This window comes from Cyprinus carpio, chromosome B23 (assembly GCF_018340385.1).
Source record: "Cyprinus carpio isolate SPL01 chromosome B23, ASM1834038v1, whole genome shotgun sequence".
Taxonomy (NCBI): Eukaryota; Metazoa; Chordata; class Actinopteri; order Cypriniformes; family Cyprinidae; genus Cyprinus; species Cyprinus carpio.
This window is the reverse complement of record NC_056619.1, coordinates 12,250,112-12,277,807: the sequence shown is the minus strand read 5'-3', so window position 1 is coordinate 12,277,807 and position 27,696 is coordinate 12,250,112. Positions and strand designations below refer to the sequence as shown.

The 27,696-nt window shown below is 37.0% G+C and overlaps 2 protein-coding genes across 2 annotated transcripts; one reads left to right on the top strand and one right to left on the bottom strand.

Annotated features, from left to right (window-relative positions):
* Positions 1-229: 229 nt before the first annotated feature.
* On the top strand, positions 230-6,453 carry LOC109088212 (selenide, water dikinase 3-like). The gene is made up of 8 exons (XM_042751288.1): positions 230-704; positions 1,730-1,833; positions 1,914-2,021; positions 2,161-2,315; positions 2,481-2,571; positions 2,754-2,853; positions 3,548-3,760; positions 4,266-6,453. Exons 1-8 carry the CDS (start codon positions 404-406, stop codon positions 4,538-4,540), a joined length of 1,347 nt encoding a protein of 448 aa, XP_042607222.1. The 5' UTR covers positions 230-403; the 3' UTR covers positions 4,541-6,453.
* A 3,964-nt stretch (positions 6,454-10,417) lies between these two features.
* Positions 10,418-27,696, bottom strand: LOC109081501 (vasopressin V2 receptor-like). Its single transcript, XM_042750873.1, has 6 exons — positions 27,340-27,696; positions 17,307-17,693; positions 16,279-16,524; positions 16,042-16,188; positions 14,063-14,711; positions 10,418-12,007 (listed from the first exon to the last, which is right to left on the bottom strand). Exons 2-6 carry the CDS (start codon positions 17,688-17,690, stop codon positions 11,805-11,807), a joined length of 1,629 nt encoding a protein of 542 aa, XP_042606807.1. The 5' UTR covers positions 17,691-17,693; positions 27,340-27,696; the 3' UTR covers positions 10,418-11,804.

Here is a 27,696-nt window from a genome sequence, read left to right as displayed (position 1 = left end):
AGGCGGAGCTCACAATAGCAGACTATGCGATGCTTATTTTAGAGGGGTTTAAGTGGGACCAGTCAAACGCAAAGCATCCTAGACGTAGTTAAATTTTGTGCAAGATGAATTTTCTACAATTTATCTGCCGGGGTTCTGACAAATAATGCGGTTTGAGTGTATTCTGGCAGTAATCTGTCTGTATGAATTCTCTAACTAGTGTCATAAGGAGACTCCACTCCCCTCTGCAGGGTGAGATGGTTCAGTCCGCGAGCGCGCCGCGTCCGCACTCGTTTTTATGACCAAGCGTGCAGATAAAACACGCTCTCTTGATTCTGTCAGCCATTTAACCCGTCAAACGATTCGCCCTTCTCTTTCATTTCCCCGTGTTCTGAATGAGGAGTGAATAAAATTCAGTCTAGCCATGTCAGTTTCTGAGCCAGCGTCAGTGGACTCTGGCGGAGCGGGAGGGTACGGAGCCTTTTACCCGGCTGGATACCAGGCGCTGAACCCGGAGGAGCACGGCCTAGACCGCGGCTTCCGACTCACGGCCTTCTCCGATCTGAAGGGATGAGGGTGTAAAGTCCCGCAGGAGACTCTGCTCAAACTCCTGCAGGGACTGGAGCCGGACGGCCCGCTCGAAGAGGACGGCGGCTCGGGGGCGGGTGTCGCAGATGATACCGCTGAATTCGGACTTGTTTCAGTTGCTCAGGGTCCTCGACTAGGTACAGTATGACTGACCTGTCACAGTCACACCAGCGCTGTCAAACTCCGAGCGCTGATCCGGGAACCCCTCGTGCTTTTGAGTCGGATCTTATTCATGAATATGTTGAACAGTTTAAAAAAAGTGAACCAGGAAATTGACTGATAGGGCGAAAATTAGATTAATTAAATAGACAAAAGCATTTGTATGAATAAAACCTATTGGAAATATATATTTGGACTTGATTAAATGATAGAATTTCCCAATAAGAGGTTAATTTAATAAAATAGTTACATCAAACACATTGGTTAATATATAAAAAAAACATTAGTAAGCAGTAATATGTTGACTACTTATAGTTTTTTTTTGTGATCTTAAAAAATCACTGAATCGGTTTTGTGAACCGGTTCATGGAAACGAACTGTTCAAAAGAACCGAGTCGCGGAAATGAGTCAGACTCCCCATCATTGCCAAATGTCAAAGTGAAATAACGAAAGTGTTTTCTGTGCATATGGACAGGTCTGAAGAAACTAACTGTTTTGTTTCCTTCATCAGTCCTTTAATATACCCCGATTAACCTGACTATGTAATAACTATAATAATATATTAATTTATTTTTATTACAGAAGTAATTCAGCGTGCACTATGTTGTCATCTATTTATGTATAACACAGAACTACAAAGTACTGTTGTTTTCATGTTATTTGAAAGTCTCAATCTCGAAAAATCACAGGCCATCTGTGTTTGTAAAACTCTTTGTTTAACCTTTGGCTTATCCTGTTAATTAAAAACTACTAGGAAGTATAACGCAATCATTTGAAAGAGATGTGAACTATGGACCCAGGCTATAAATTAATGCTTTCCACTGCAAAATGGATCATAAGTAATCCTGCAATAATGCTTCATACTGTTGCCAACTGAATGGTTTTATAAGGATTTAAGTACCTATATTATATTATTAGTCAAAGCTTCTTTAAATATGCATGCACACTGTGCATGAAATTACCAAGGGTGAAAAATAATATCTCTGTTCGTTCTTATCTGCAGGTATTGGAATGGACTCATGTGTGATCCCTCTGAGACATGGAGGTCTTTCCCTGATCCAAACCACAGATTTCTTCTATCCTTTAGTGGAGGATCCTTACATGATGGTGAGTGATCTCTATTAATATTTCGTAAATGTTAGCATGGGACTTGCAGATAAGTGGGACTCACATCCATTCTTTTACAGGGACGAATTGCTTGTGCAAATGTTCTGAGTGATCTGTATGCCATGGGCATCACAGAGTGTGACAACATGCTCATGCTTCTCAGCGTCAGTCAGAAGATGAATGAGAAGGTGAGCTGGGCTCTCTGCATTCATTTTCAGTCATTTTTGTTTTCCATTTTTTGTGCTTCGTAAATATGTTTTCTATGTATAGGTTTTTGCTGAGTGTGAAATGGTTAATTCTCTTTGTACTGTGCCGTTGTTCTCTCAGGAGAGAGATCAGGTGATGCCTCTAATGATGAAGGGCTTCCGTGATGCGGCAGAGGAGGCTGGGACTTCGGTAACCGGGGGACAAACAGTCATCAATCCCTGGATCATCATCGGGGGTGTGGCTTCTGTGGTGTGCCAGCCCAATGATTTCATCATGTGAGTGTCTCTGTCTGCTCTCTCGTGAATCAAAGGACTGTGTCCATACACTCAGTTCTGAGTGATTCAGATTTGTCTAAATGTATATCTCCACACTTATCAAAGTGAAAATCCACTTCACGGTTTTAGTTGTGTAAATGCTCACATGTATGTGTATGTTTGCAGGCCTGACAGTGCTGTACCTGGAGATGTGTTAGTTCTGACTAAACCTCTGGGAACTCAAGTAGCAGTGAATGCCCATCAGTGGCTGGATATAGTGAGTACCGCTGTGTATTAGCCTCAAATATGACGTACATCTTTGAAATGATTGCTTGTCTGTTTTTTTCCCCCACCCCTTTTTTTGTAGAGGTTATGAAGAGATAACAACTCCACATGTATCACTGTAATCTCATCTCATTTCTTTCTGTGTCTGTTTACCTTTATGCTTAATTTATTTAGCCTGAGAAGTGGAACAAGATAAAGTTGGTGATATCCAGGGAGGAGGTGGAGCAAGCTTATCAGGAGGCTATGCTCAGTATGGCCACCCTCAATCGCACTGGTATGTCACTGCATAAGCATTCTTAGCGTGGATTCATTTTACCAGAAGGGCCAATATTCAGTACACACACAACCTAGTACGGCAACTTTGTTGTAGTTCAAATGACCTATATGTTTACTTTTTAAATGGTGAGGAAAAAAAGGAAAAAATAAAATTTATAGGTTATTCTTTATTATAAGGACCAATTCTCACTATTAATGTGTTGCTTATCAGCATGCATATTACTAGCATATTGGCTTTTTATTAATACATATAAAGCACATATAATGCCTTTTCCTGCATGACCATATTTTAGATTCCCTTAATCCACCCAATAATCATAACAACTAGCCCACCTTATTAACTATTAATAAGCAGCAAATTAGAAGTTTGTTCAGGGAAAACTCTTAATAGTTAAAACATTTTTCCTATTCTAAATTGTTAACAGTTTTTACAAGAGCCCTTTAGGTATACACTATCTTTCCAAGGTTTGGGGTCGTTGTAGTAAATTAATTTCATAATATTACTGTTTTTACTGTATTTTTGATAAATAAATGCAGCCTTGGTGAGCATTAGCATTTTCAAAAACATAAAGAAATGCAGAGTTCAAAAAATTTAAATGTTATTTACAATTTTTTTTTTTTTTTTTTTTTGCCAGATACAACCAGTTTTATATTGTTTTCTAATGTTATTTTTGTTTTCTTTCTCTCTTCAGCTGCTGCCTTAATGCACAAATTTAATGCACACGCTGCCACAGACATCACAGGCTTCGGGATCATAGGTCACGCACGGAATCTCGCCCAGCAGCAGAAAAATGATGTTGCCTTTGTCATTCACAACCTTCCCATTATCTCCAAAATGGCAGCAATCAGCAAGGCTGGTGGCAACCTGTTTGGGCTTTTGCAGGGCACCTCTTCTGAAACATCAGGTGAGAGTCCCAGCTCAATGGACAAACACAGTTGTGAACCAATAATGATCGTTATAACTTTGAAATTACACTGAAACCTGAAGTGCCTTAACATAATCAGTTTTGGATCTTTTCTGTATAAGTAAAGTTTGTCACTTCAAATATTTTAACAAAAAGCATTGCCAGTCAAGACAGTGTCACTGACAATCAGAAAATGTTAACAGAGAAAGCTTTGTATCTTTTGTTTTTAGTTTTATTATTAATAGTTATAAATTAAAGCTAACATATGTACAATGAACAGCCTAAATATATTAAAATACAGTCAGTGGACTAACAATATCAATTCTTGCATTTGATTGGTTAAATTTAAATAAAAATAAATACACGTTATATTCAAGCTCCTCCTTATGTTTTGCGGGATTAACATTAATGATTAATCAACTAATCGTTTATTAAGACTTTCCTGGTCTGTAGAGATTTCTCCAAGCTCTTAGGTAGATAAAAATCTTTTTCCTGCCTCTCTCAGGTGGTCTGTTGATCTGCTTGCCGCGGGAGCAGGCGGCCCGCTTTTGTGCCGAGATGAAATCCAGTCGTGTGGGTTTTTCGGGAGCTGTGGGGCAGGACGGAGGGGCGGGCGATGGGCAACAGGCTTGGATCATTGGCATCGTGGAGAAGGGCAACCGTTGTGCCCGGATCATTGACAAACCTCGGATCATAGAGGTCCCGTACCGTGGCTCTGTGGTCAGCGCACAGGAGGGGAGCAACAATAATGCCAGTCCCCCTGAGGTGCAGCTGACCTAACAACTCCACAGCGCCACGGAGGCTCTCCCAGTTATCCTCAGTGAGCTTGATAGATTTGAGTGTGTGTGGCCATAACAGACATGGAGTTTGTGTGAAGGACCGAGTATGTGTGGTTACTCCTGCTGTCCATTTCCTCCCCCTGTTCAACCAAAGGGTTGAGAGCAACAGACCAAAAATATTCTGATTTACCTGGTGGGAGATGGAACGGACAACAAGCAAACATATTTTCATCTCTCATTCTTTCAAACACACACATCTCCACTTTGTTTCCCTTTTTTGTCAATTGAGCTGTTTTTCAGCTGTTCTTTAAAAGAATAGTTCACCCAAACAACACCCAAGCTGAGTTATTACCCTCATGTTGCTGAAAACCTGTATGCTGCTATATGTTAATTTGAAAAAAAATTGTGGGACACCGGCTACACTTTTCTATACAACTGATCATAGTGACCATGTCTATCATGAAAGTAGTTCTTCTGTGCTATTTTCCAAGTTTCTTTAAGCCAGACACTACAAAAAGTAATTTTCTTACTTCGTATTTGTTTTATTTTCTAGCACAAATATCTAAACATTCTTACATCAACCTGAGAGGCAAGCCGACATCTTGCTTCTTGAAAAATGGATCAAAATGAGATGAGTTCCTGCTTAAAACAAGAAAAAATAGGGTATGAATAAACTTGCTTTATAAGCCTTTTCCTTATTATGATTTTTCTTACCACAAATAGTGTTTTCTTGTTTTAAATTTAAACTTACTTTTTTTTTTTCTCCAGAAAACAGACAGAAAATCTGATCTTTATGCTTCTCAAGTGTATGTTAAATGATATTTGTGCTGGAATGGAAAAAAAAATACTGAGTAAGAAAGTCACGTTTTGCTATCAGCAGACAGAATAAAATAACACATGGGTTTAGAATAACATCAAGTTGAGTAAATAATAAAATAAAATGTACGTTTTCGGGCGAACTATTCCTTTCTCTAGAAAATGGTTTTTTTTGTTTGTTTGATTGTAAATGAGTTTAAACCTTATCCAGAGAGTAATTCATTCTGCTTTATGAGGTGGTGGCTTTGGGACCTCACACTTAAATGAAGCCAGGCTTACCAAGAAAACATTCCAATGAGTTCCTGATCAATCAAACGCTTTGAATAGCAATGATCCTAAAATGACAATCAAAAGTGTTTTTAATTTAAGCCATCTGACAGATGTGTCAAAGCTGGACACACTGTCACACCAATGTATCCTGGAGCCTGAATAATCATAATCATCTGTTAAATTGTGATATTTATTTGTACAATTGATATTGAATTTGTGTCAAAGATTTACATGCAGTTATCCAAATTTCAAGTGTTTTTTTAGGTGATGCTGATCTTGTGCAGTCCACATAGGTCTGAATGTTCCACCTGTTTTAATAGGACATCCTTGTAGCATTGACATATGCCTGGTAAAATTAGGTTAATGTGGTTCCTTTTCCTAAATAGTGACCTCACGGTGGTTAGATTAGGTTAGACTGGTTCTTCATTCATTAGAATACTTTCAACATGTGTCATGGTTTTAGGGGCAGCAGTTAATTCTGAATGATTGTGTTGAGACATATGGATGATGTGCATCGTAAACTCTTTTTCTTCTCTAAGGTAAGGATAAAGTAGTCTGGTTCTCTCCTTTGTATTTGAGAAAGGGTTGAGCAGCTTTCTCTGGTCCAGCGGGTGAGCCCAGAATGCCTGTTGTGCCAACTGAATGGCTGGGACAGAACAGCAGTGTCCACAGTCCTCTTTATGACACCTCTCTCTTTAACCCCAGCTCATGGGACGGGTGAGGTTGATGTTAGATAGGAAGGGATAGGCTGATCTGCCATGTTCATTCACTTGCCACTGGTTTTGTCATTGCAGTTTTTATCCATAATAAACCTGTCATTTCTCTAAACTGGCTGTATTATTCATTGAAGCTTTGTTGAAGGTTGTTTGATGGTCTCTGTTGTTGAGGGTCTAGATGTGTTGCACATGGTCGACCACAGTGTGTCAGCAGAGTGCAACATTGTAAGATGAAAGCAGTTGTTCTGGCTGCATAACATCATGCTGCTTTAGTTGACCTCTTTTGAACCTCAGATGCGGTAATTGACATTTAAATTGTATGATAAACAATGCATTTTTTGAGCATATGGCAATTGGTGTTTGAGCAAAGGGAAAACTGTAAAAGAACGAATGAACATAGTTGTCATAAATGTGCATGATCAGAAACAGATTTTTTCATCTTCTGCCAGTGGACAGATGTAGGCTGAAGCATTTATGAATTTTTATAAAATTCAAGATAATAAGAAGGAAGATTTGTCATATCACTTTTCATTAGTGCAAAGTTAATTTAACTTACATTTTAAATGTTTAGTACTGGAGAGTACATTTGTTTTTGTCACTTCATGCACTCCAGCTCAGAACCTTCTAGATCTCCAAATATCTCTAGTCAGCTTTATGTATCCATAAAGAGTAGAAAAAAGTCTTCATTTTCATTATGGAGAGAGACTGTTCCATTGCTCAATTACGTGCATAAGCGCAATATGAGAATATATAGGAATTTGTGCAGGCAGAATTCTTCCATCTCTGTGCTTTACTTGTTTTTTTTACCTTTAGGTTTTTTTCTTTCTTTTTTTTCCACTCTCCTTGCCTGAATCTTCAATTAGATTTGCAACCATAATAGATCGTCATCTGACTTTTTATTGACCTAAAACATTTTGTTTACCAGCTCTTCTCCCTCCATCATCTGGTTTGTTTTTGATTAGCAGAGGAAGAGATTGATAATTGTGCATTGTGCGCATATTTAGTTTTGCCTTTTCACACTCCGCAACCCCCTCTTTCTCTTTCATAATGTCCTTTCTGGTGCAGAGTCTGATCTCAGTGAGCAAATAGTTTAACAGCTTGTGATTCCACTCATTTTCTGTTCATGGAGCCTGACACCATGCCCAGTCTAACCCTGTTCAGCAGAACCCTTGGTGGACAAGTTGTGCACTGTGTATTAATGCTCCCTGTACAGATTATTGTGTGTTTGTGTTGAGTTGAATAAGCAGTTTTATAAAAACAGTGTGTAGCCTGCTATAAAATAATGGCAAGAAACATCTTACAGTTGGAAGCAGTCACATAATCAATGGTGCTCTTTGGATATTTTGAGGTCAATATCAACTAGAATGATAAATTACTCCGAGGCACTCGTAGTAACAATTAAAAACCTTTAATTGACTGGGCTAAATCATGAAAATAGTTAAAAAGGTAGATCTACGCATTTCAGCTTCAAAGCCTTCTTCAGGAGCAGCGAGTGTATTTGGATTAACACAACTCTTTATAAACTGCATCATTTTACTGAATTAAAAACATACATTATTCCTGAATAACCCTTAGCCATGGTTGTTTTAGTCATTTAATAAAAACAGGTTGCAAAATGGACACAAAAAGCCGAAATGGAGATACAGTCAACATTTTTATCATGATTATAAATTTATGTCTCTTAATTTTGACTTTCTAATCTACTAATTCTGATTTGTATTAAAATTGTGACTTTTTATCTCCTATTTATTATATACTAAAGCATTTTAATGAGCTGGTTCTTATGAGTAGTTCATACTTTTAAGTTACCAGTTCAATGCTGAGCTGTATAAATTTAAATATATTAATATTTTGAATAAATGTATATTTAAATCATTAGCAGACAGATTGGGTCTTATGTCAGCAAAGTGTACTTTACATTTACTATGCAAATTAATCAAACTCGAATCAAAATGTGTACCCAGTCATGGATATAGAGATCAGTATTTGTGAAAATTAGATTTAAGTGTGTAAGCTGGCAATCTGTTGCACAAGCAATAACAATATGTCATATGAGCTTGAGTAAAGTGGGATAACAGATATTGGTTTGTTAGTTCAGTATGGAGAGCACGAGCCTCAAAGACGGCCTCTGGTGAAAGTGCGTTTTTACATCCAACAGCATAAGAGACTTTTTAAAAAATATGTTTTTTAAAATCTGTTATTTTTTTGTGTGGTTGTGTGTAACTATCCCATTGTATGCAGTACTACACCATATTCAGTAAGCAGTAAGCTAGTATTCCATTCCAGACACATCCAGTCTCTATCCATCTCACTCTGTTCACTCATAGTATCCCTTGTGACCCTTGAAGAGCTGACCTTAAAAACTACATTCTTACATGTTCCTTAAAACACAGGAGCATCTCCTTATAAAAAAAAACATTCTTACATGTTCCTTAAAACACAGGAGCATCTCCTTATACAGTCAAGCTGCAGTGTGTTCCTTAAAACACAGGAGCATCCCCTTAAAAAATCAAGCTGCAGTGTACATCCCTCCCCATATTCAGACACCACAGTCATGTTTTTGCTTTGATTTAAAGATAATGTGAGGTTTCTTTGCATAAAGGAAAGAGACAGGTACATGCGACCACCTCTTTTGACCCCAGACATTGCACCCGTCTTCCTGTCATCTCCTGTGAGGTAAAGCACACCAGCCAGCAGAAGCAGAGTAAACCAAAAGCAAATCCACAAGCAGTCAGTTTCTTCTGTCCTCTCTGCACTGGAAATCCATATCTAATGCATTCAGTTTTTGAGCTCTATTGTTTTACAAGCCCTTCCAACAACATAGAGCCATCTGCATGCCACAAAATATCCAGGATGAGGAACAGTAGAAGCTGACACAAGAGAGAGGGGAAGTGTTTCTATCTATAGTCGATTCTCATAAAATTACGATTCATCTTAAATGAACAGTGAAATTATGTCATAATGTTTGCAATGCATATACTGTAAATATCCACTCAGTATTTTTTTTTTCTAGCTAGATAAAAGGTTTTAAGCATAAAAGTACCTTTAGAATTGGTCAAGACTCAAAACTTTATTTCCTCTTCATGTAGACAAAGCTTCATTTTACTCATATTTATCTGGTGAGATAAATAATATAACCTCAGTTTATGTGAATGATGTGAACCCATTGGCTGAGACTCGACTTATTCAAGTGAGTTGTGCACATACTGCCTTACAACTGTAGCTATTCATTAAAAATTGGTGATCTTGAGGTGAAAAACATTTTCTGGAGTTTATGTATGTCCTATGTTTACCTTATGATAAGAAGGACCAAAATAAAGAACAACAAAGAGTAAATTGATATAAAAATAATTTATTACAATGTTGATCGTATTTTAGGTACTGCACATCTTGTCAATTAAATATGTGCTAAATAATTTTATGATTATCCATCATTATGAGTTGAGTATAACAAAAGGTTCCCTAGCAGTAAGTTTTCTCAATGTTTCTAATATCTGATCACTATTCTTATTAATATCTAATGGTTAGTACAGTTAATCACAGTCATTGATATAGTGTTGGACAATAATATATATATATGTATGTATATATATATATATATATATATATATATATATATATATATATATATATATATAAATATATAATAACATTTCCAATCAGCAAGAATTTCAATCATTTTGTCATAAAGCAGGAAATGTGATAAGTCAGTGTATTTCAAAACTACAAAAAAGCTTCCTAAAATGGGAGTTAATTTTTTATCAAGCTGAGAGTAAGCAAGTTTTGGACTTCAAGAATGAATTTATGATTGAAATATGTGTTTCTAATAATAGTTTGCAGTGGTGGGATTAAAGCAAGCAGAAGTGTAGCCTCCTAAAACTACCACAGACACTACTGAAATCCTAAATGCACTCACTAGTACCTCAAGAATCTCAAAGAATTAGGAACATACATGTACATACTATATATATATATATATATATATATATATATATATATTATATATATATTATATATATATATATATATATATATATACTTTTTTATTTAGTCTGTTTAGTCTGATAATAAGGCGCTTAAGTTGCAATTTAGTATTTTTTCCTTAAACCTTTAACACTTCTTTATTATATTTATAATATTTTCTGTACAAATAAGTTACTCTGAAGCATGTGAATGGTCCCCTGATTCCAGAGGTAGAGCTAAAAGAGTGACAAATTATTAGAGTGATTAGTGTGTACATATATACATAATAGAGATTTCAACTGTGACATTCGAAATTTTGCTACCTACTACAGTGATTAGATTGGAAATTGACCTGTGTATTGCTGTTCATTTACCATTACCCTGTTTCTTCTGTAAAAAAGTTATTTCTCACCCAAAGCATATAAAAAGAAAAAAATTAAATACTATTTTTTTCCCACTGATTTTACAAGGATTTCCAAGGACTGTGAGGATATGTACATAGCATTGGTTGTACTGAAATGCATTCCACAAAATGTCTTTGCTTTGGTACATTAATCCACAAAAATGACCAACACAGAAAATGAGATTTCCTTCTGCGGTCAAATGTAGATTTCTGTCCACTGTAACAACATCCACTGCCAGCACTTCTAATAATTTAAGGGCTAATACTATAGACCAATTAAATTTACAGTGTCTTCTGAACACTTTACATTTGATATATAGATTAAATATGATTCGGAAAGTTGCTGTGTCACTAAGCTGCCACTGTGTTTGATTCCCACAATCAGGCTGATATTTTCATAACATTCTCGCTGGTGGTGGATATGTTCCCCTAAACTTCTGAGGCTCTCATTTGCAGCATCTTGCCGCTGGTCTTCTGAAGCTGTCTGGAGTACAGCCAGATAACCTTTTGTCCATTCTGTATGCATTGTTCACATCCTTTTTTCTCTTTTCCAAACTTTGTACTGTAAAGTCTGATATAATTCTGCAACCCTAATCTATGAAAACCGTCCATGAAAGAAAGATGGAGAAGACTGGAGGACCTCTGATCCTTTGCTTCCTAACCTTCCTCCTGATTCGTCACACTCCAGTCTGCTCTCATGTAACTGAATAGACAGCTGTCTGTAAAATGCACTAGGCATGGCAATGGAATTTTGTCTTTGTAATTGATGTAACACTGTCGATGACAGATCAGTGTCTGCTTTTCAGATTGTGTAACCACCATGAACCTGAATCTAAAGTAGCCAGGACATTACCCCAGTCCCGTACCAAACGGCACACTTTTTGCACACTTGTGCTATTGGCACTTGTCCATGAAGACCGTAGCGCATCCCATTTGTAATTTTAAATACTAAAAAGATGTTTACTGCGCCCTTTGGAGAACTGCCTGTCAGTTTATGCACTATTATGTTATCAACACATAGGCAAAGAGTGGCATTTGGGACAGGGTATAGCCTGTCACGTCTGTGGTGTGTGTGTGCAGTAGAGTCAGGCCAGAGGTCAGTACATAGAGTCCTTGGTGTTGGTTGATGTGTGAGTTGTGGTTGAGTCGTCCGGCAGCGAACCTCTGCGTGGGGATCCGGTGTGGCAGCGCAGCAGTGCAAACAGCTCACGGGACACACTGTTGGAGAAGGCTGTGTAGATCCATGGGTTAGTGCAGGAGTTTAGACTGGCTAGAAGCATCAGGATAGTGAAAGCAGCCCCTGCATGAGAGAGAAAGGCAAGGAAATAACACTTTGCATTTATTACTGCATTGACAGCTCTACAATATTGCAATATCATTGTGCGAATTATATGTGCAGGTCTATGAGATTTGTCCATGTTTTATCATCTATCAGTTGAAAGCCTTAAGATTGCTTAGAAAAGTATTAAGGCTTGTAACACAATCAGTGCAAATAATAATAGTGACAGAAAAATTCAGAGCAAAAAGAAAATTCTTGCACTGTCTGAAGAAGTTTCTATGTTCATATATTATGATTTAAAGGGATACTCCACCCCAAAATGAAAATTTTGTTATTAATCGCTCACCCCCATTTCGTTCCAAACCCGTAAAAACTTTGTTCATCTTCGGAACACAATTTAAGATATTTTGGATGAAAACCGGGAGGCCTGAGACTGTCCCATAGACTGCCAAGTAAATGACAGTGTCAAGGTCCATAAAAGATATGAAAGTCGTCGTCAGAATACTCCATCTGCCATCAGACGTGCAATCTGAGTTAAAAATATCTTAAATTGTGTTCCGAAGATGAACAAAGCTTTTACGGGTTTGGAACGACATGGGGGTAAGTGATTAATAACAAAAATTTTATTTTGGGGTGGAGTATCCCTTTAAATTACAAGAACTGCTGTAACTACAGATAACAGTTAACTAAGGTAAATTTTTGAAAAAGTGCAAATTAACACTGAGTTTGCATATAATACATACATATGCATAATATACTACTGTTTTTATGTTTGGATTTGATAACTTTTTATTTATTTATATTAAAACGCTCTTATGTTTAACAAGGCTGCATTTATCTGATTACTAATACAGTAAAATGGAAATTGTGAGATATTATTACAATTTAAATAACTTTGAATATATTTTAAAATGTATTTTATTTCTGTAATGGCAAAGCTGAATTTTCATAATCTATTACTCCAGTTTTCAGTGTCGCTTGAACCTTCAGAAATCATTCTTATTTGCTGATTTGCTGTTTAAGAAACAAGTTAAACATTTCTGTTTAAAATAGAATTATAAATGTTTTACTGACATTTTTTTTTATCAATTTAATCCATCCTTGCTGAATAAATTTCTTTCAAGCCCAAACTTTTGAGTGGTAATGTATAATAAAAAACAAGGCGGTTAAATGCAAAATATAATAATATAAGCCATACTGAACCCAATTTAAGGCAAACTTTGAAAAAAAGCCTAGTTTTTAACTAAAAGACTAAAACACATCTTAAGAGTAAGTTTGTGCTGTTTTCATAGTGATTTGGTTGCCAAGTGGCAACCTGTCACTGGTCAAACTGTGCAGAAAGTCCAGTCTAATACAGAGGTGTAAATACCAATGAGATTACCCAACACTCAAGGGAGTGAGCAGGTGTTTGTATGTCTAAGTGTTCAGGGGAAAGAAAGCAGGGGACAGTTAAATAAAGAAGAGGACAATAAAAAAGGGGACACGCTGAAAACATGATTGATTATTTCTGCTCCTGGAGAACTCCCCTCCCACAGACTTCAGTTCCAGCCAAGCTCGAACACACCTGCCTGCAATTTCCAAGCAACCTTGAAAACCCTGATGAATGATTTTTTTGATTGTACTTTGAACAAAACACTGCTGGAAGGTAGATTTCCAAGAACGGGCATCTCTGTTTTTGAGATATTCCTGGAGAATGTGCTGCTTGTTTGGTTACGAACTCCACCCTGCTGATGGCAAAGCTGAATTTTCAGCAGCATTACTCCAGTCTTCAGTGACAGGTAATCCTTTACAAATAATTTTAACATGCTGACTTGCTGCTCAAGAAACATTTATTATTATTATCAGTGATGAAAACAGTTTTTACTTCTTTATTACTAAAATCACCCTGAAAAACAATCTCTGGCTAAGCTAATGCACATGCACAAAAAAGTGTGTAGTCTGTATCAACAAATTGATTGCCTATTTTCTATTATGATGTGAACCTCTTTAAAAATACATTGTACTGTTTTACCATTCCAAGAAGCCTTATTGTGTGACTGTACAGGACATGCATTCATGTGTTTGCTTGGGTCTGACCTTGGTTTGGTGGGTTGGGGTCCCAGGCTGCCCATAACTGAACAATAAAGAAAGGAGACCAGCAGATGGTGTATACCAGCACAATGACAAGAGTCATCCTCACTGTCTTAGACATGGCCTTAGTCACACCTGGGAGAGGCGGCGGGTGCGAATAGTCGGTCGGAAGGGGAAAAGCATCTGGAAGTACACCTGGCCACAGTTCAGAAGCTCCAGAGCTATTTGGGTGTTCAGCCAATGCACACACGCTATTGGCTGATATTGACTGAGAATGGGAGGGGTCTGAGAGATGGTTGGAGGTGATTTGCAGGTGAGTTTGGACAGAAGGGGAGGAGCTGTCTGAAGAGGGGCGGGGCCCAAAGCAAGGCTCGCAGATAGAGCTACTACAGGGTAGAGTATGAGGGTAGCTATGATAAAGGCTTGAGGAGCACGCTTCCTCTCCTGCATGATGTGAGGGGCTGCAGTGAGCTTGACTGAGACTGCTGTCAGCATGATGACTGTGTCTGCTCTGTCTGTTCCTCTCTCTGCTCCTTCCCCTGCCCCCCTCCCGCTGAGCAAAGTGGAAGAAGACAGAGTTCCTCTTAAATTCTGCTGTCACCACCCGCTCAGACTTCAGGTAGATATTGTCATGGATTTCTCTGAAGATGCGAACCTGAGGTGAAAAAGAGATACATCAATGTAAACATACTCCTGCTATAGGGTTCCAGAGTTGTGTGTCATTTAGAACTGAACTAAGAGTACATTTTAATTTCCATTTAAGAGAACTGACAGAACTGTAAATTTGAATGTAAGGAAATATAATTAAATGGAATACAATTACACTTAGCAGTTATTTGTTTTAAATTAAATTTTTGTCTGTTTTGGCATTATTTAGCTTAATTCTGATAAATATGCTTAATTTGTTGAGGAAATCATGTTGTTAGATTGCGTAGATGGTCACATGTGGCACTAAAATAATGTAGTAAACATTAAATAACAGAAGATGCATAAAAAACACCCTATAACCCTAGCAAGCTCAAAACACTTTAATATGAATTACTGATAAAAAAAAAAGAAGAAACAAACTAATGTGCATGAATTACAATCATATGTGGATGTGTTACAGGACTTCTGGGAATGTACATTTTAATTCATAGTTTTTTTAACCTCCAAAAACCATATGTTTGACAATATTCTACAGTAAATATATATACACATATAGTGTGATGTTAAACCATTTACAGTTTTTTTTAACCATGTACGTTAACTTCCAGTTAATCAATTAACTTTTTTTTTTTCTGTAGCATTTTACATGTTTTTTTTTACATTACAATGCATTTACTATACTTTTGGATAAAACTGTTTTTATAACTTTCCAAATACATAGATCCTTAATAGCCTTACACTAGAAAAGAGCAAAAGCTAGTCTGAGAAAAATGATACATGGCAACAGTTGCTGGTCAGTAACATTTTTAAGGTGAAGCTTTTTGTGTACGTCATTTACATTTATGCATTCGGTGGGCAATGCATGCAAATTGTCTTGCGTTGCATTCAAGGTATACACTTTATCAGTTCATGAGTTTTGGAAATCAAACCGATGACCTTGGCATTGCAAAATAAGTGAAACGGAAGCCAAGCCACGTCAAAATTATTAGCAAACTTGTTTTGGACTATGGAAATTCCTCTGTGGTGTTACAGTGAATTTTTTTGAATTGCAATTAAGTAAATTCCTCTTACTGTCATTCAAATTCAACATCCAACTCATGAATTGAAAAGGAGCCAATTATTAAATTCTGAATTTCACCCAGCACTAGCACATCCATCAAGTTTTACCCTGCAGTGCATCTAATTCCTATCAAACATACCAAGTCTTTGACATTTGCATAGTATACATCACGTTCTTGTGCTATGATACATTGTAGACAAGAGATGTCAAACCAATACATTCAATTAAAAAAATGTGTAGACAGTGAGAGATTGAGAAGAGAAAAAGCTGGAGATACCTGACAGACAGTGATTATAAAGGCTGGCAATACAAATACAGCCACAGTCATCCAGGTGACGTATGCTTTAAGACCCCACGGCTCAGCAAAGTGGCCCCAGCATTCGAACACCCCAGGGGACACCTCTGATCGCGAGAAGATAAACACCTGCATGCAAACAAGGAGACAGTCATGAGCGCAACAAAATAGTTGTGAACCAATCAAAAAAAAAGTCAGGAAAGACCGTCTACTCCTTACCTGTGGCAAACTGAGCACAAGGGCCAGGCCCCACGCAACCACAATGGGGGTGTTCCAGCGGGAGGGTGCACCTCCGCGATACGCTTGCAGGGGGCAGCAGATGGCATAGTGCCGATCCACAGTCATGGCAACAATCATATAAGAGGATGCAAACATCCCGACGATCTGCAAATACTTGACAGAGCGACACAGAGCATCAGGGCCCTGAAAGTGCTCTGTGATGTCCCACACCAGCTGTGGCAGCACCTGGGGACAAAATAAAGACATATCAAGTCAAGTCACCTTTATTTATACACAGCTTTATACAATACTGATTGTGTCAAAGCAGCTTTACAGTATTAAACAGGATAATAGTGTGTCGATAATGCAAGATTATAAGAGTAAACACAATTTTCCAGTTAAAGTCAGTTCATCATTGATTCAGTGATGTCATTGTCCAGCTCAGTTGAGTTTAAATAGTATCTGTGCAATCAAGTCAACAGTATTGCCAGAAATTAAGTGTCCCCAACTAAGCAAGCCAAAGGCGACAGTGGTAAGGAACCAAAACTCCAAGCACCACTTGTCTAGCAAAATTGCAATTGCGATTTAAAAAAAAAAAAAGTTCCAGGTTTGCTGTGCTTGTTTGTAGTGCTGCCCAATTTGGCCAAAATGTTTGTGGTTATATATATAGATGTTATTATTAGCATTAAATAAAAGAAATTACTACTACAACTGCTACTACAACTTATACTTTTATTTCACCATAAAATTACAATACTAATATTTATGGCTGCTTAAACTAATTTTATTTAATTTTTTTCAAATGTTAAATAATGTTTTTTTTTTTTTTTTTTTTTTTAATTAATCGTGCAGCCCTTATAATACCTAGAACTTCTCTGCTGACACAACATTACTCCCACACCTGATACTTCAACTGCATTTTAATAAACGTAGTCTCACTATATGTTTCCATTCAGGTCAATGATTACTTAACCGTTAAGCTCATTTCACCACACTCATCATTTTTAATAGTCTCAAGAGGCTGTTACCTGAAAGAAGGCCACTACCAGGTCAGCCACACACAGATTGACCATGAAGAGGTGCATGGGAGCGTGATGTTTCTTCCTACGCAGCAACACCCACAACACAAATCCATTACCCAGAGTGGTGAGGGCAAGCACCAACCCCAGCACCCCGATCTCTGCCTGGGCCAAGGCTTGGTCCCGTACATGTGGAGGGGCAACTGGCTGGATTGTGGGTCTCGTGGTGGTCAATGTGATGTTCTCTGATGGAAACAGCCAGAGGAAAGCCCCTGTGCCCCCATAACTACTGCTGAGATTGAAGAGGGAGCTGGACAGGTCCGGTGGCTCCTCCATCTCCAGAACAGAGCGATTGGGCTGACCCAAATTCTCTTCCCAAGAGGCCATCCTCATGACCTACAATGAGAAGGACAGACATGAAAGGCAAATCCAAAACATTCTAACACTGATCCCCGACTGGCCTAAATTGATAAACAAACGCTTGTAAATCATAGTAATAAAATTAGGCCAAATGAATTTCATTTTGTTGGCTATTTCTGTAGCTCTTCAGCAAGAGTAAAGGAATGGTGGCGTCTAAATCAAATGAAGTCATCACGATGTCTCCCATATCATCTCAAATTAAATTCTCCATCTCAGCTTCTGTTTTTAGAGAAAGAGCTTAAAACATCATGTTAATCATTGTGTTTTTAGCCAAAACGGTAAGAAATTAACTACACGTGTACCCATGTGTTTTGAGGTAAGTTTTGAGGTTTGGAACAAAAGGAAAGCAAGTGAAAAACATTAATAATAAAACTGTTTATGAATTCATTAAAGACAGCTTTGAATCATTGTCTTTCTGGAACCTCCACATAAAACATTTAGAAACCCCTCCAGTTTCTTTAAGTCTGCCTCATTAAGATGCTGTGTGGATTATTATGACCAGCTGCTAAAGCAAATTTATTTAGCGAATATCTGAAAGGCAAATCTGAGATTCTCTTGGGATTTACTCATCCTTTGTCTCCAGACACAGGAAAACATTTGCGGTGAGACTGAGAAAAAAAAAATATGAGAGAGGTATGGGAACAATTATGCTTTAAACCCCTCTTTTGGATACACAGTGTATGACTGAGGCATGGATGGGGGAGGTGGGCAGGAGGACGCGCTTTTAAGGGCTAAATGGAGAAGGAAGCAGATTTTAAAGGTGTCTGTAATTATTATGTGCTGACATACAGTATATAACTGAAACAGGAGGCCCAAGAGTAAGTTTTGTGCAAATGCTTTTTTGAATATTTATTGAAATTTATTGAATACGCTCATAAATTCCACACTTTTAAAGTGCATGCAATTTACCATACATGCATACTGGTATTAAGGAAATATGAAATCAAATATGAGTGAAAGATTGAAAGTGCGAAAGCATTTAAGAAAACAGCATCAGATAATAAAGGTAGAACAGGGTGGTTTATTGCAAAGAGCGCTGCCACTATGAGGAGAAAATGTGTGGCTGTATTAATAAGTCTCACACAGACAGATTCGAAGGACTAGTCTTATTTTAATTTAATTAATGTGTAAAGTTTTTTTTTTTTAAAGGAATAAATGCTTTTTTTCAGCATTAAAATATTTAAATGCTTTTAATTCAATGTATTAATTATTTTAATACATTAAATTAAAAAACCGAGTACAGTAAATAAATAAAGGTTTCTTCCAAAAATTAAACAAAATAAAAATAAGCAGCACTGTTTTCAACATTGATAATAATAAGAAACGTTTCAAATCAGCATGCCTTGGTGAGCACTTTAAAAACATAAAAAAACAAAAACAAATCTTAACCAAACTGAAACTTCTGAATGCTAGTGTAAATCATTTGAATATTAAAAAAAATGTTGTAGTCACTGGAAAACAAGGAATTGATTTCGTGTGGTTTGATATTTTCTTTGATTCTTCTGGTGTTTGTTAGCTCATACATGCTGCGTAGCCTTCCATGAGTGTATTCCTGTCAGTGTGTTTATGATTTATGTGAGGATTAGCAAGAATGGAAGCAGAAAGCTTTCGAATGCAGTTTGTTTTAAAATTAGCTCTTGATTCAAGTCCAAGTCTCTGAGACCTGCAATATTTCATTCACTTCATTCATCCTCACTCACTCACTCTTGCTCTCACTCTCTCCATCCATCTGGAGTGGTGGTTTTCATCTTGTATTTGCATAATCAATTCACAACAGAAATAGCCACTTCAGAGCTGTGCTGGTTACAGAGTCCTAATGAAATCCTTCCAATTGTAACACAAAGCCTGGCAAGGCCTTCCTTTGACGTTGCTCGCGGAAAGCCCGTCAGTTGTTCTTGCTGTCCAGTTTGTCGTCTGTTCGCACTCTATGCATGTCCCAACTACTTTCCATTACCTACTTTGATACCTCCTGGGAAATTACAGAAAGAGCCTCCTCGCACGCTCTGGGTCTTTAAATGTGTCTGATGCACATGTGCTGGCACTGGCTATTCATCAGACAGAAAGTGGCTCTGTGATGTGCCCCTGCTGGGCATGTGTGCATGAAGCACTCGGCTGGGTCTACCCACAAGATAAAGCGTAAAAATGACTCTTTCATATCTCTTTCATTTCTCATGTTGAAATTACATGGAGAGGAAATGGAATCTCCTCTCCAGAAATACCACATGCGTCTTCTCTATGGTTTTAAAAGACAATAAAATAACATAACAAAAAACTGCGATAAAATGTCAGAACGAGTCTGCGATCAAATGATTTATTCAGAACTAAAAAAAGAAAAATCATAATGTGTGGTCATTTGTATGAAGATTTAGAAATAAAATAAAAAGGTAATTGGTGAAAATTATCCCATATTTTTTTTACCTGAAATATATTTGTATATTTTTCCTTAGTGCAGTATTAATATTGAATGTATTTATACTACATTCTCCATTTTAACTTAGTTTTCACAACTATGCATTGTACTTTCTCCATCTTAGCATTGAACATTTAAAAAATCTTTGAAGATTAAATTCATGTGGCCTTTGAATTTTATAGCACTAAACTCTTACTGTATGTCAAAAATCTCATTGTTTTTATTTATCCTAAAGATTTTAGAAGAAACATGTTAAAACTATTGAAAATAAAGGTTGTTTGTTGGCATCTATGGTTCTATAAACATCAATGGAACCTCTCCATTGTACAAAAGATTCTCAATACTGAAAAAAGTTTCTTCAGATTTTGAAAATGTACTTCACACTAAGAAAATAATGGCTCTTCACCAAAAGTTTCTTTGGAGAACCAAAAAGGCATTGGTGTGAAAATCTACATTTTGGAACCTTTATTTAATTTTTTTAAGAGTGTCTCCTGAGCTATGAAAGAGCAACCACTGCGCAATCCAAGAATCCAATCAAAACCACACCTAAGCTAACAGAGATGTGTTCTCTGTCTTTCAAACCTCCATCTGCTGGTTATCAGATGGACACTAAAAATATTTCACGTTTCCCGTAGTGCTCTGCTTCGAGGTCAAGGGGGCAGTGGAAAAGAGGAGATGAGATTGGAGGATGTGAAAGCCAACTGTGGAGAGCAGCAGTGCACTCATCCGTCTCTCTCGCTCCTTTGCTCCTTTCTCAGTTTGAATCCTCTCCCTGTTCATCAAATCTCAAATATCATCCTTTTACCAGATCAGCCTGTCCTTGATATCTCCTCATCTATTCCAGCAGCAGAACAGTAACAGCTTTAGCAAAACTCGACCTGGTTCTTCACTTCACAGCTGAGCTCTTAATGTTGATGGTCAGGTGTAACTTCTACCTTTCAGATCTCATCTGCCGAATGACTCTCATGGGTTCTAAAAATGATGCTTCCCAGACCTGTGCCTTGCTCGGTGCCAGCCCGGGGTCATATGATGGGAGGAAAGGACGGTCAAGGCACAGCAATGGGGTGCACTGGGACTTGAGCCTGTGACCCTTAAGCAGCACTTTTTTTTAAGGGGCCTTTTGCCATCAAATAAATAAATATGGTGAAAAATGAGAGAGGAAATACTAGAAGAGGTGGAAAAAGAGAGGGCATACAGAAATGCACATTGGAAATTAAAAGTGAATTTAAAAATCTGAGAGGAAGATGATATAAAACCTCAGGTGTTTACTTTGTAATATTATATAACTGGTTAAATTAGCGGAATAATGATAAGTAAAAATTAAATTGTACCTGGCAATTATATATGGCAATAAATACATTTTAAATATTTTAAAAAATACACAAAATTGGCAAAAATGGCAAATATAGATTTAAAAAATATATTTACATAAATATTTACATAAAAAATATTAAATGTGTGTGGTGTATATATTTATTTATTTATAATTTTTTTGGAAAAACAACATTCACAATATATGTGAAATACACTTTGGCAAGAATCTTTGTGTGTGTGTGTGTGTGTGTTGTATATGTTTTAGAAATTAATTATATTTCAAATCAGAAAACTATGATATGATAATGGTGAACTGAAATTTGTGTTAGCTTGTTTTTTTGCTTAGGTTTTGTAGTCAGCATTATAGTGGGTTGTGTTGCTGTTTCTAATGTTAACTTATGGTTCATTATTTCAATGAAAACATTTGTATGTTTTCTGTATTTTAGTAGAATTTCTGTAAATTGCATTTAAAACTGATAAAACACAAATCCTCCGAGACTTACATAAGAACAGAGCAAAAGCGTGACTGAGAACATAGCAGATGACAACAGCTGCTAAGGTAGAAATAGTCACTAATGTCTTTAATGCCGGGCTTAGCAAAGGGTCAATTGGTCTGTGAGCTTTTTTAGACAGAACACTACTTTCACAATAACAAGTAGGCTAAACAGTGAAAAAGCAATGATTTATTTATGACCTAGTGGATACTGGAAACCAAAGTCTTACCTCCAGCACCACAGACATCACTATGACCTAATACATTCAATTTACAATTTAAATGTGTTATATCAATTTGCAAGTTAATTATGCAGCAAAGACTACATTGAATAATATTCATATTGAAAATAGAAAATAGGCTCAGATGTTTGACCAGGATGGTTTCTTTAATCCGTCTGCCGCTGAGATTGAGTGGCCAGATCTCACACTGAGCGGTGATGAAGTGCTGATGAGGAATTTATCAATGTACGTCAGCACATCAGACGAGAGCATTATGTGGCTACACTGGAATCTGTGTGTGTGCGTGTCTGGTGGACTAGGTGAAAAAGACGTGTATGGAAAGTAATCCCTAATTTATGAACGTCTCCCAGGAATGCCTCACAGCAGGAGAAGCTACTGTGTAGTGCAGCATCCCTATCTTTAAAGGGATGATAGAGAAGAATGGAGGGATTGAAAAGAAAGAGTCAGTTGACGGCAGCAGATCACTTGTGTGTCTCCTTTCTAATATAAGTAGCTGTCTGCCAGTCATATAATGGGGTCCACTTTAAAATATGTATTTTTCCCATTGAAGCCTGAAGGTAATTTGAAAGTTTGAGGTATTTAAAAAATGAAACACAAGAAAAGTTATGATATAGCTACAATTAATAAGAAATATTTCAGATACTGCACCTTATTTTTAGGCCAGTAATCAAATGTGAATTAGAAAAATAAATGCAAAATAGAAGCATTTCCACTAGTTGTTTGGTTTGAACTGTACACATATCTATATAAAAAAAAAATCATTCTACATAATCTTGGCTTTTATTAAACATTCCATGCTGTTTCTAAAAAAAGAAAAGAAAAACACTTGCAAGTACATCTTGCTCCTTTATTTTACATCTTTGTCAATCACAGGAAAGCAGCCACACCACAGGAAGGATGACTGAATGATCCACCTATTTTCATCTGTTAACACTTTTGTTTATCTAACCCATTCCCACTGTCTGTTTGTCCTTTCATGTTTCAGCTCTGTTCTGGGGGTATTCCAGAAAGCAGGTTATGTGACATACCCGGGTATGTTTAAGAGTAAGTAAGCGGATAACCTCAACTTTCGGTTCCAAAAACGGAGGTAACTTTCAGGGTATGTTAGCAGTCATAGCAACTCACTCTCTGAACTTAACCTGCTCCAGAGCAGGTTATGTTCCAGGGTTAGTTCACTTCAGCGAGCCTTCAGTGGGCGTGACAGTTAGCGCACAACATTATATAATATTACAATATGTAATATAGCCTATTTAAATGATATATATATATATATATATATATATATATATATATAATAAAATATATAATTATTATATGTTAATGAGGAAGCACTAATATAAGTAATAAATAAGGTAATATATTATTCTTATATGATTAGCTATTTCTTTTATTGGCATATATAAGAGTTATCTGTATAAATTATAAAACACTATGACAAGGTAATGTTTAACTTATATTTTTACTTATATTACATTTTATGATCACAAATTTAACATTTATACATTGATGATCACACATGGATCGGCATTTTCTATCATGTCTAAATTCTAAATCAAAATACATATCTGATATGATTTAATATATAATTAGCATAAAACAAACAATATAATTCACATTCTCAAGGATTAAAGAATAAATGAAAAAAATAAAAAGGATTGCACAGCCATCAATTAGGTGGCGATATGCACTAAGCATGTAAACAACTAATGAACAAAATGCGCTTTTTCTTAGCGTCCGTTTCTATAGTGACTCGCCGATTCGTCGCTCTGTTGAGAATGTCTTGAGTCTTAATCAGGAACATACTCTGAGTTGAATGAACTCACTCCCAGATGCGTTTTTGGAACCACATACCCCGAGTAAGCAAGGTTTGGGGTTAATCAACCGAGAGTTCAGGGTTTATTTCACGGTAAGTTAACCCTGCTTTCTGGAATACACCCCTGCACTCGGGTCAGAACCCCAGAGTCCCTCCCAAAAAACACACCCACATTCCTCCAACCCTGACAGACATTTAAGAACAATATAGTGAGGTATAGAGCAACAAACAATTATTATTATTATTTTTTGCAGCTATTTAATTTAGAGTCTTTTCAGGTAGTTACAAACTGTATACATGATACATGAATAGGTGTGTGTGAGAATGAAGACATGGAGATCTTTGAAATTGGTTCATGCACAAATGACTTGAGTAAATGACTAAATGAGTAAATCACATACACTCACTGGCCACTTTATTAGGTACACCTGTTCAATTGCTTGGTAACACAAATTGCTAATCAGCCAATCGAGAAACAAAAGACATTTAATTTACAATGAACGTATGTGGTGAAGATGACTTGTTGAAGTTCAAACCAATCATCAGAATGAGGAAGAAAGGGGATTTAATTGACTTTGAACGTAGAATGGTTGTTGGTGCCAGATGGACTGGTCTGAGTATTTCAAAAACTGCTGATCTGCTGGGATTTTCACGCACAACCATCTCTAGGGTTTACAGAGAATGGTCCGAAAATGAGAAAATATACAGTGAGCGGCAGTTGTGTGGACGAAAATGCCTTGTTGTTGTCAGAGATCAGAAGAGAATGGGCAGACTGGTTAGAAATGATAGAAAGGCAACAGTAACTCAAATAACCACTCGTTACAACCAAGGTATGCAGAATACCATCTCTGAGTGCACAACACGTCAAACACTGGAGCAGATGGGCTACAGCAGCAGAAGACCACACCGGGTGCCGCTCCTGTCAGCTAAGAACAGGTAACGGAGGCTACAATTCACACAGGCTCACCAAAATTGGACAATAGAAGACTGGAAAAACGTTGCCTGGTCTGATGAGTCTCGGACTGGTTTCTTGAACATGACAATGAGTTCACTTTACTCAAATGGCCTCCACTGTCACCAGATCTCAATCCAATAGAGCAGTTTTGGGATGTGGTGGAACGGGAGATTCGCATTATGGATGTGAAGCCGACAAATCTGCAGCAACTGCGTGATGCTATCATGTCAATATGGCCCAAGATCTATGAGGAATGTTTCCAAGATCTTGTTGAATCTATGCCTCAAAGAATTAAGGCAGTTCTGAAGGCAAAAGGAGGTCCAACCTGGTACTAGCATGGTGTACCCAATAAAGTGGCCAGTGAGTGTATATGCCTGTTTAAACCGATCACAGTCTTTAAGTGCAACTGAAACCTTGAAAAAAAGAAAATAACATAACTGAAACAAAAACAATATGAGCAAACAGTCCATGCCTTATTATCCTGCTTTAGTCTGCATAGTTTGGGGCATACACAACAAGGGAAGCATAAGCGAATGCATCATCAGGCATCAGTTGACTTTGACACCTCTCAGGTTCACAGAGAGACGCTGTGTGTTTGTTTATTTATAACAGGATTCTGTCCATGATTTCAAAGTTCTTTGGGAGGCACATTAACTTCTGAGGCATGAACCTAACTCTGGTAAACACACTGAAATTTGGAACAGCTGAGGGCAGCTAACTTTACCTAGTCATTCTTCTTAGTCCACAGATTTATGAAGCTTTGTAAGGTTTCAACAAAAGCAGGTCACCCATGTTTATTCATGATGACTGTGATGCCAGTTATGCAACGTTAACATGTAAATCCTGAACAATTAAGCATGAAGTGCTCTGAAAATTTAAATGAGTCACTGCATTGTTTTTCTTCTCTGGATTAATGCATGTAATCTATTTGTAAGCCTACATACATTCATTTATGCCTAAATTCCTGTTTACAAAAGGCAATCAATCATAATTGTGACCGCCCCACATAATCACATTGACCGAATGTCCAGTGAATCAGCAGCCATGGGTAAAGCTTTTCATGAAAGACTGTAAAGCATTTTCGAGTCTTATAATTAAGAGGAAAATCAAAAGCATCAAGGGCAATTAGCATTGCTCTGTAACACACAAGCTCCTGTGTGTGTGCACGAGGATGATGGATGTACTGAGACCTTTACAGCTGACCTCAGCCATCAAAATCCACTGGACTGAATGGGGGTTTACCTCAAAATTCGATGAAGCGAAAATTTTTTATAAAATATTTTATATTGCATTGTGTTCTAAAGTTAATTATTTCAACATTGTAGATGACTCTGAACTGACAACTGAACTGTGATTTAACCTTAGGTCTAATGGGCCCCATGCATATTCTGCCCATATTCTTCACTCTAAAAAATCCTGTTTAGATGTATTATCAAAAGCTGGCAGCTATATTGTCAGCAGAAATTCAGAAAAAGTGATGACAGTGTTTCAGGCATTTAATTTCAGGCATTTTGGTGGCTGTATAATACAGTTAATATAGCAGCCTACTCGAACTATTAAAACATTACACAATGAAACAAAGCTCATTAAGTTTTCCATGAGCATTCACAATGTGCACAAAATTATCCACATAAACACAAAAAACTTTTAAGGTAACACGCTTGACATTTGTTACACTAAATAACTAGCAATATCAAATGAATATAAAATAAAATAGCCTTGCCTAGGCTATCACACAGGGGATTCTGGGAATGTTATTTTACTGTTTATCAGGTGACTGATTTTATGTACCTACAAAAACACATTTTAACAATATTTTAATATGTTGCTTTAAAAAAAAAAAAGTCATCCTAGAGTATAAGGTAGGATGACTCATATTTTATTATATTTTTACAGTAATTTAGGGTAACTTAGATAAGCAATTAACATGTTTTTTTTTTTTAAATGTAGTATTTTACATGATCTTCCTCTTCAAATTACTAACATTTTAAAAGTCGTAAATTCAGAAGTGCTCGATCTCCAAGTGTTTTTTTTTTTTTGCTGGACAGATACATCAGTTATTGATCTTTTATCTTTGTCTTACCTCATGTCTCTAAAGTAAGAAAATACTTACCGCGATAGATACATTTTTGGGGGTTAACAAATTAAAAAGATCATTTGGAAAAGGTAGGCTACAATATTTATAGTTAATACATGCTTATATCATTTTAGTTTGTATTATTTTTAAACACTGGAAAATCAGGATCGTTATTTAAGTGGTTGAAGACTCAATAGTAACCAAATATATGAATGTATTCAACAACATTAAAGTCGTTTGACAGTGTAGTGCCTGAAGGGAGCACGTGAGTGGACAGAAAGCGCTATATGTGAGCGCTGATTGATTAGCAGCACTTACCGTCAGGCAGATCCGTTTCTTCACTGTAAGTATTGCACTTTGCGATATAATCCACAGTTTTCTTCACGAACTAAGCCATATAATGCTCTGTCCATGCCACGTCCACGCCTTCTATGTTGACAATCAATCTGTTTAAGATATCCGCCGTCTACCATTGTAACTTTGTATGGGGATTATGTAAAATATAAAGGACTGTCGCCAAAATATTCTGTTCTGTCAGTCAAACTCATTTCACCTACAGAGTTAAATGCGCTCCTATCCTTTCAGCGTTCAGATAGAATAGCAAAGTGCGTCTATATGTCTTTCTCTCTGTCTGTTATGTCTCAGTATATTCTCTGATCTGGTGCACGCACTAAA